This window comes from Lipotes vexillifer, unplaced genomic scaffold, assembly GCF_000442215.2.
Source record: "Lipotes vexillifer unplaced genomic scaffold, Lipotes_vexillifer_v1.1 scaffold306, whole genome shotgun sequence".
Classification (NCBI taxonomy): Eukaryota; Metazoa; Chordata; class Mammalia; order Artiodactyla; family Lipotidae; genus Lipotes; species Lipotes vexillifer.
Window position 1 is genome coordinate 2,123,636 of NW_006789814.1, and position 9,556 is coordinate 2,133,191.

General features: G+C 50.2%; 2 protein-coding genes across 2 annotated transcripts in view; one reads left to right on the forward strand and one right to left on the reverse strand.

The window, feature by feature from the left end:
* The window catches only part of TXNDC11 (thioredoxin domain containing 11), a 64,472-nt gene extending 58,709 nt beyond the window's left edge, over positions 1-5,763 (forward strand). The window contains exons 12-13 of the mRNA XM_007462823.1: positions 910-990; positions 5,006-5,763. Coding sequence (XP_007462885.1) covers positions 910-990; positions 5,006-5,648 — 724 coding nt within the window. The 3' untranslated portion in view covers positions 5,649-5,763. The remainder of the gene's footprint in view (positions 1-909; positions 991-5,005) is intronic.
* A 2,804-nt stretch (positions 5,764-8,567) lies between these two features.
* SNN (stannin) lies at positions 8,568-8,831 on the reverse strand. Its single transcript, XM_007462824.1, has one exon. The coding sequence runs from the start codon at positions 8,829-8,831 to the stop codon at positions 8,568-8,570; it is 264 nt and encodes an 87-aa protein (XP_007462886.1).
* Positions 8,832-9,556: the final 725 nt, after the last annotated feature.

The window sequence follows — 9,556 nt, forward strand, 5'->3', positions numbered from 1 at the left end:
CCCGTGTCCCCTGCATCGGCAGGCGGACTCTCAACCACTGCGCCACCAGGGAAGCCATGGTTATGTCAGTTTTTTTTAAAGTGTATTTCATCCTTTTGGACAAATGCGAGGCACTGATTCCCCCCCCTCCCCACTCTGCCCCCAACTATACTTTTCTGAAAACTCCTGTCAAGTTAATGATTCAAAACATTTCCACCTTTTTTATGCACTATTTGTGAATATTGACACCTGGCCTAGCAGCTCTGCTGCTTCGCTTCCTCCTTCTAGGATATTCTTTTTGCTTCAACTGAGCAGTCCCTGGGGGCAGGTGGGGAGACATTCCTGCAGGCCCAGCTTAGTGCGGACTGCAGGAGGGTACCCCACCTAGTTCAGTGGTAATTAAGCACAGGTTGGCTCATTTAGCACAGATGTCATTTCCTGTATTAGAAAATTCATCTAAAATCTGCTAAGAAAATACAACTTTCTTGGCCTCTGTCTAGACTTAACAGAATATAGAATATAATCTTCCTTATCTTGTTTTCTTACGTTTTCAGAGGCTCAATGTGTTTTGCTCAATGATTTCCTTTTTCCAGAGCTGATTCAACGGTTAAGGTACTTGCCCAGATTTGGTTAGGTGCGTGGACTACTCCTGAGGTGTCAGCGAGGCTCTTTTGAGGGGGAATTCTATGTTTACTTTCAAGACAGGACATTTCCCTCAGTGAATTAGGTGGGCAGTTGAATATCCTGGAAGTCTCGCTGCTTCTCCCGCAAGCTGTGCCTGCCTTATACCCGGTGGTGCACTCACCGCCAGGGGCCAGTCTTGTGTGGGCGCAGACAGTGCCCTGGGTTCTTCAATTATTTGAGAAGATCCTTTCAAGTTGGAGTTTCTTGGGCTGATCTTTTGCTTTTTCTGTTCTTTCCCTTTGCCAGGATTGATGTATCTCAGAATGATCTTCCTTGGGAATTTATGGTTGACCGTCTTCCTACTGTCTTATTTTTTCCCTGTAACAGGTAAAGCTGAATTTTTTCAATATTTGGGCAGATGGGATTCTTTTGCTGAACATGAAATGGGTTTAAGGTACTTCACAGAAGTGAAATGTACATCATTATTTATTACTAAAGTATTAAAATGTATTGTTCAAAAAACGTGCCACTGGGAGCCAAGGGTAAAAGGGCTTTGGTGTCATGATGTCAGGTGTGGTAGTTTTTTAAGTTTGCCTCCTCCCAGAGTGTGTTCTACACGAGTATGAATGTGGCCCCTGGAACTTGTTCACCTTCTTGGCCTTATGAGCACACAGTGAGTGCTGAGATTGACAGCAAAGGGCCCCAGGTTCACGTGGGGCAAAACAACAGCTCACTGTTGAGCCTCACAGGGAGTCAGGCCTGGCCTGCCCGCTTCCAGGTGAGTCATTTGTCATTGAGCCCTGCGGACGGCCACCTCGGCCCCCTGGTACAAGGAGGAAACAGAGGCCCTTCTACCCACTGCACCTGCATACTGGGGCTCAAGAAGCCTTTTCCCCAGGTGTGCAGACTTCTGTGAATGTCACCTGACGGGGCTGTCACCTTGATCTCTTCACATTTGTCTAAGTGGTGCTCCAAGGTAAATGATCAGGGCAGCTTCCCTGAAAGCCCAGCGAGCAGGGATAGGCTGTTAGCAAGGGGATGTGACTGGCAGTTAGCGAATGTGGATCCAGATGTTTTGGTAGAAGGGAAATTAACTCTTGGCCTTTTAAAGCCTGATAAACCAGATGTTCTCTTGGTACAGATTCCTGTTTGTTTTTAAAAGGATGGGTCCTCGGGGACCCAGTCACATGGCTTTGACAATATCTTTATAGGGAAAAGCATTTGCAGGATGATTTTAGTGACGTTCCCTAACTCACATGTCTTTTAGTCTCTGGCACTCGCTTTTACCGTTTATTGCAGCCACTGCCATGCTCTTCATGCTTCTCTAGGAGAGTGCTTCCTTCATGTGTACTGAATCATTTCCTTGGTTTTTCCCCCTTATCTCAAAGAATTTTTGCTGGAATACTTCCTGTGGTAGTAGGGTCTTGTCAGATCACTCACTAAAAACAGAGTGTGACTCACCCAGTTCTACTGCTGACTGTATTGTGACGAGCCTTTTTCTTTTTAAGAAGTGTCTCAGGCAGTGCCACACGGTCCAGGAACCGTGGACAATAACACAAGTAATTTCATCGTGTGTGGGACAGAGGTGGGGCATGAAGTTTTAACACACCATAATTTTCAAATTTCAATCATAGTTGGAAAAAACATTGACGTCGTAACACCCAGCACATGCCTTTGCACAAAGAGGTTCTCAGCAGCTGGAATTGTTTGGCATTTGGGTCGAGTGCCTTTCATTCTGAGGTTGCCTGATGGAGTCAGCATAGAGATGAGCTCATTTTCCATGCCCTGCAGGAAGGTCACTGCTACAGCCTCTTCCTAGTTCCCTTGTACTGAAAAGTCAAGAAAGTAAATACTGAATAGGAGTAGACTGTCCAGTTCCATTCTAATGCAGAGAGCTTGGTAAACCAAAGCCCTACTGCTTTGGAATGGAATTTTTCTTATTTCCTAAAAATAAATGGTAATCAGAAGTGAAGCAAGCTCTTCATTAACTGGTCCAAAGTGAGTGTTCAGTTCACTCAGAAGGTAAAGGGCAAAAAGCTGACAGCTCACAAAAGAGGAAACGAAAAACTGATAACAAGCAGTAAGACCTTCTTTACAGGGCACATGCTTATTTTTTGTGAAAAGAATATAAAAGTATATATGCGTTTTGGTAAAATATAAATTTACACATGCACTGGGTTAAAATGTGTGCAGAATGGAAGGTGTCAAGATGTTGACGACGATAATTTTGGAGGAGTGAAGGTTACCAGTGGTCACAGGGGTGCCTCTTGTGTGCTTTTTATATCCTTTGCAAATTGTCCTCAGTGGGCATGTCCTTTGTATTTTATGATCATGAAAGAAACCATAGGAAGGAGCTTGTCCTCTGCCACAGTGCACAGCCTGGACTACCTCTTGCTGCCAGCAGGGCCGCCTTCTTGTGCAGGGGCACCTTAGAGCTACTCTTCTTCCCCCACTCTGTGTGACGTTCCAAAATGCAGGTGCTCTGGCCCGGCCCTGGGCCAGGAGATCAGAAGTGGGTGGGGGGTTCATTATGATGTGCCCCCTGGGGAAGAACCTCGCTTCTTTAGAGGAGCAGCCCACCCTCCCTCAGTATTATAGCCCCTCTTTGGAGCAGATAACTTATACCCCATTGGTCATTTTGTATTTAGCCTTTTACACACTAGAGGTGCGTACACATACTGCTGGTGAACTTAGACCAGAGTCAAATAAACAGTGGGACCTTTTACCACTACACTTTCAAAATGATTACCATTTTGGAAGCAGTTTGTTGACGCTCTGTATCCTTGCTACTTCTAAGCAGTTTGAAAGCATTTTAGCACACCCATCAGGTAGGTTCATGGAGATTGCTCCAGAAACTCTAAAATAGCATGTTTAACCAGTATCGTTTTCTGTCCTGTAAATGTCTCCAGATACACACACTAAGCTCTTTGCTGGGGATGATTCACATTTGCTCTGTCCTAGAAGACCAGGCTGTGTTGCAGAACTTAGGGGTGGATCCAGCCTCTGCTTGTCCATCCTCACCCACACTTCACAGGGGCCAGGATGTTCTTAGTTGTCAGTTGAAGGACTGGGAGGCCCCACTTGGAGAAAGCTTCCATGTTAAGAAAACTATGCTTTAAAGGAAGACGTGGTTATATACTTACTCCCAAAGTTTAAAAATTGTTCCATTTACCTGAAAGTTTCCATAAACATAAAATGGGACATATCTGCTTTTAATTTCCCTGTGATTTTTATTTCATAGGGAAAGGGCTACCCTTTGACGGAACACCTTTTGTCTTTTCTTAGGTGTTTGGCCACTGGCTTTGTGTGTGGAGAGGGTGTGCAAGCTCTTAATGAGGGATTTCTGGTCAGTTTCTCTAAGGAACAATCTGGTTGGTTTTTGTTTTTGTTTTTTTTTTCAAGCTAACATTCCCTGAGCCTTCAGGTAACTCATGCAGTCCTTACAGCAGTCCTCTGGGGTAGATGAGACTCATATTCCCCCTTTACAGACAAGGCAGTGCAGGCCACAGAGGAGTCCTGTGAGGCCCCGGAGGCGGGTGGGCCCCGGAGTCGTGCCCTTCACCTCCACTCCTTTAATACTGGATGGTGTCTGCCCCCCTCATGCTAAAGCTGCTGGTTTGGATTTATTGCAGCCAGGTGGTGTATACACAGGTAAATGTATCTGTGGTAGAAATTTTGGTCATCAGACAATTGGATGACAAGTTCTAAAAAGGAATTTTGTACATCAGGACTTGGAGCAAAGCTTTGGGGAAAATCACCTTCATATGTCACCCTCCTTCCTTATTCTCTGCTCTCAGGGCCCAGCAACCTTAATTCCTCAGAGCCCCTTGGTCTGTTTGTCAAGGGTGGGGCTCCAGTAGCACCTCCACCATCGTGACAATAAAATGTGTCTCCAGATGTTGCCCAGTGTCCCCTGGGGAAGGGAGGGTACAGTTACCCCAGTTGAGAACTCTTGCCTCGGATAATGTGTAATAAATGCTTGCTGAAGAGCCAGGGTGAGTGTTGGAGGTTTTTCCCATCTCGCCAAGCATTGTTGATGGCCACAATAGTGACATGGGTGGCAGTCCTGTCCCCGGACACCCTTCCTGACGCGCCACTGGGCATCTGAGAGCACACGGAGGCCCCTCTGCCCTGAGTTCTTATCTTTCCTGGAAGGTTGTGAACAGAAACTGAGCTCTTTGTCCTCAGGAACAGACACATCTTTGAGATAAACCACCTTAATTACAGAAGCAGCATATGGGACATCCTCAGCTTTGTAGAAATTTTTTTGCCAGATGACATTTTCCATGCTGACTTCCTTTTGGTAGGAAATAAGCAGCTTGACCTTCGGCGGCAGTCTGGTTTTGGACTAAGAATGTTGGTGTGACTCTCTTATCTTTGACTCCTTTCCCTTTCTCTCCAGAAAGGACCTAAGTGTGAAATACCCCGAAGACCTTCCCATCACCCTTCCAAATCTGCTGAGGTTCATTTTGCATCACTCAGACCCTGCTTCTGCCCCCCAGAACTTGGTTAACCCTCCTACCAAAGAGTGTCTTCAGAGAGAGGCCGTCCTGCAGCAGGGGCACATCTCCCATCTGGAGAGAGAGATCCAGAAGCTGAGGGCGGAGATCAGTGCCCTGCAGCAGGCGCAGGGGCAGGTGGAGGCCCGGCTCTCAAGCGCGCGTAGGGACGAGCGGCAGCTGCGGCGGCAGCAGCACACGCTGGAGAGGCAGCACAGCCTGCTCCAGCTGCACAGCGAGCAGCTGCAGGCCCTGTATGAGCAGAAAACCCGGGAGCTTGAGGAGGTGGCCCGCAAGCTCCAGGAGCTGGCCGATGCCTCGGAGAACCTCCTCACCGAGAACACGTGGCTCAAGATCCTGGTGGCCACCATGGAGCAGAAATTGGAGGGCAGGGACGGGGCCAAAGACCGTGCTCCCCTGGACGAGGTGCGATCGGACTACCACAAGCCCTCGGGCGCCCCCCGGCTACCAGCCAGTACCCCTCCGCCTTCCAACGTCAGCTCCACGCTGGCCTCGGAAAGGAGCGCTGAGAACAGGACAGACTAACTTTGAAAATGACATGAAGAAATCAGAGGTGAAGACTGTACATTGCGAATATATTTATGCAAATTTTATTGAAATTTATTGTAAATAAAGATTTTCTCAGTGGTCTAGAAAATCAGCTTGAATGTCATTCAGCTTTTATTGAACAGGGATGACATCCCCTCCACTTATTGCACAAACTTGGTAGCTTTGAGACAAAAACAGTAGCACAGTCCACTTGAAGATTTGTCTGAAAAGTTAGTCCATATTTTAGCGGCTCAGTGTCGGCGTTCCCTCCCCATCCCCCTGCTGTTGCTTCTGCGATGACATGCAGAATGAAAGGCTAATGTCCTGACTGACTAGTCAGAAAACTTGGACACAACAGTTGGGCTATTCAGAAAGAATTCAATGAGAGGTCATAACTTAACTAAGCCATTTGAGTGTGTGGCTCTGGTGTCTATGCTAAAAAAAAGTAGCTGTTGACCAAGAACAGTGAGAGCTGTTATGTGGTTGGTCACCAGTTCTGCAGGCACTTCCACTTGCCTCCAGAGACTCCACTAGTGCCCCACCATGCCTGTGACCCTCACCCGGCACTGACACCGTGCTGATGGGTCTGATGCAAATGGCACAGATGACGTGGGATAAGGAACCTCCAGGACTGAAACTGAGGAGAAAGTGATGCCTCATCTTTTCAAAACCGAAACTGCACTGGCCACGGTAAGAAGCTCAGGGCGAGTTTGACAGTCAAGCAAGGGTCATTTTCAGGGTCAGGCTCAGGGACTGAAAATGCAAGTCCCGGGAGCTCCTCGGTTACTTGGGTAAAGGACAGACAGCCTTAGGTGCAGGCTGCTGGCTGGCTGCAGAAAGTAGAGGTAGAAAGCCTGAAGTTCTGAAATGTGAGGGGAATGGATCGAACACCCCTACACCTGCCCCATTTTTCTTATGTCCTTCATTAGGTAACACACCTTCTCCCTGACCTTCCAGTTGACCCCTTTAGAACTTCTGACCCCTCCTCCCGCCCACACCCTGTGTGCTGCTTACAGGGCCTTCTGCTGGTCTCCAGCCTGACTCATGCTTGGCCATCCCCAGGTGGGGGCCAGAGGCATTTCCCTCCCCTGTACTAAAGCCCGGCTGCCTTCTAAGGATTCCTTAGTAGCCCACCTGTGCTGTGTCAATCCTGCCTTCAGCTCAAATGGCCTAACTAGCTACTCCTCCCCTCCCCCCAAGCTATACACCATAATGTTTGACCGTTAATTTAGGGGTACTCCGCTAAAAGAAGTGTTCCTTAAGCTCCCTACTAGGGGTTCTAGAAAGTTGATTAGTTCAACATGCTTTTTAGATGAGATCTGGATGAGGCCAGAGGAGCCGCCTTCTGCCCGACCAGGAGGCCAGAGCTTTGAGGGGGAGCTGGGAATAGGGGGCAGCCCTTGGCCACCTGGGAGCTCCCTGCCCATGCTGCTGGCAAGGCAGCTCAAGTGCCGAGGGCCAGCGCTCCCCAGCTCACCCAGAGCTGGCCTCCAGTTTATTCCCGAGGATGCAGACACAAATCACATTTTAATCATGATAGTTTAGGGTGTGCTTACAGTGGTGGGATTAAAAACCTAAGCAAGTTCACTGAAGTATACACAAGGGACATCTTGGAGGGGCAGGGTGGGAATCACTGGCCTGACCAAGAGCCACCAAACTCCTCACCTTTTCGAAAACCAAATCCTGAACCTGAAACTCCCTCTTCCCCCAGCCCCCTCCCCTGGGCGCCCACTAAGCACAGGCTGCTGGGGGCTCCTGTGTGCAGAGGCACACAAGAAGTGACACTTGGCGCTCTCAGAGTAAGGTCAGGGGACCCTCCTTCTAGGTGGCCCATTGAGGAAAATGAAATCCAGGACCTAGCAGGTGGGTGGGAATCTGGGAGGAAAGGAAGTGAATTTGTGAAAAGGGCAGGGGGAAGAAACCAAGCACCCCCCACCACCCCCTCCAGTGCAGAAAATATTAAATACAACAACAAACATAAACCACAATGTTCTCTCCTTCCTGGGCCAACTGGGTTTGGGATACAGGTAGCCACCGCGGCTCTGGTGTTTCTAGCAAAGCCTGTGCTCAGTAAAGCTGGGTGGGGGGCAGGGTGCTCAGCATGCTCAAGACCATGGGGGCCAGAAACTGCTCTGCCACTAGGACGCCTGGCAGCCTTGGGACTCGGGCCTCGTGCCCTGACTCGTCCTTCACCGGCTCCCAAGCAGCTGCAGTAGCTTCCTTGCAATCACTCCACTAGCAACAGGAACTGGCATTTAACAACCTCATCTACCTAGAGCAGGAGGGGGCGGGACGTGCTGCTGCTCCCATTCATTGCTCACGAAGCAGAAATCGCCAAAGCACCCCAACAGGTCAGCTGCGAGACTTAAAGCCGACGTGTCACGTTCTCTACATACACATGTATCTGAAGCCCCTGCCAAGTGCAATGTGGGCCTTAGAAGTCTAAGACCACCCCCCCTCCCGCCTTGACTCAGCTCAGCGTTAGTACGGACAGTCCCATGTGCTCTATATTTTTAAAAAATCAGCAAGAGAGGCTTAAGCACGTGCTTCTGGGGCCTATTTACAGTTCACAGGCTCGTGAGTTCACGCGTTACAGTAGTAGCTCCATCAAAAACAGGCTCAGCTAAACATTCAAGTAACAAAAGCGCTGTGGGGCCGTGAGCCCCAGCAAGGTCAGGCCTGCCCACTGCCTGCAATGGGCAGTCCTACCAGGAGGCTGAGGGGTTGCCCAGTGCCACTGAGCCCTGGCTCAGGACCGCCGGGACCCCAGGAGTCAGTGCATGCGATGACGAAGTCCGGCGAGGCCATGCCAGCAAGCGTCAACCCTTACTCTCAGATGGCAGCACGTCTGTGGTTTCGCCCCTACTGCGCCTCTTGGCTGGCAGCAGACAGGCCCAGGAGCCTCCGCATCCCGGCTCAGCCGTGGACTTCAGGGCCATTGGGGGTCAGCTTGGCCTTCCTCTCCACGCACGGTCCCTTGGCCGAGTACTGCACCAGCAGGAAGGGCTCCTTGGTCTCGCCATCCCCCACGATGCTCTCCTCGTCCTCTGACTGGCTGATGCGCTGCAGCCGCAGGTAACACCAGCAGCCCAGGATCAAGGCCCCCAGGGCAGCGATGGCAATGAGGATGACGATAACCGTGACCACACCGGTCGTGGGGCTGTGGTCCATGATGGACATGGTTAGCACTTGAGTGGGAGGCGCCCCCCTGCAGGAAGGTCTTGGTGGGGATGGCTCAGTGAGGCTGGAACCCAGGCTGGACACGAGAGCCCTGAAAGAAAGAGCAAGATGAGGCTACACTAGGGACTCCGCTGGGGACCCTGACAGCTCACATGCTCGGGCTTGCTCTTCCATGGGGTCTATTTTTAATCAGTTCTTAAGCCTGACCGTCCTGCCCTCATCCTAGTGAGAAACAGGCTGGTTGGCATTTGCTGGGTGTTCTTGTTCATGATGCCACCAGCGTTCTCCTCACTCAACCCAGCCACTTCCATTTAATACCTTCAGTGCCTCTGCTACCGGACAGGCAGTCATCCTCGCTCAGCCACGAACCTGACAGGCAGGAGAGGGGGCACCCGAGACCTCCATCACCACTGCAGCAGAGGCTGAAAGAGGGTCTCTTTAAGGTGAATGTTCTAGAAGTCCAGCACCACTAAGTGTTCAGTAACTGCTCACAGATTGAAAGTGCTTCAAGGACTTCCCTGGTGGCGCAGTGGTTAAGAATCCGCCTCGCCAATGCGGGGACATGGGTTCGAGCCCTGGTCCGGGAAGATCCCACGTGCCACGGAGCAACTAAGCCTGTGCACCGCAACTACTGAGCCTGCGCTCTAGAGCCCGCGAGCCACAACTACTGAAGCCCATGCACCTACAGCCCATGCTCCGCAACAAGAGAAGCCAGCGCGATGAGA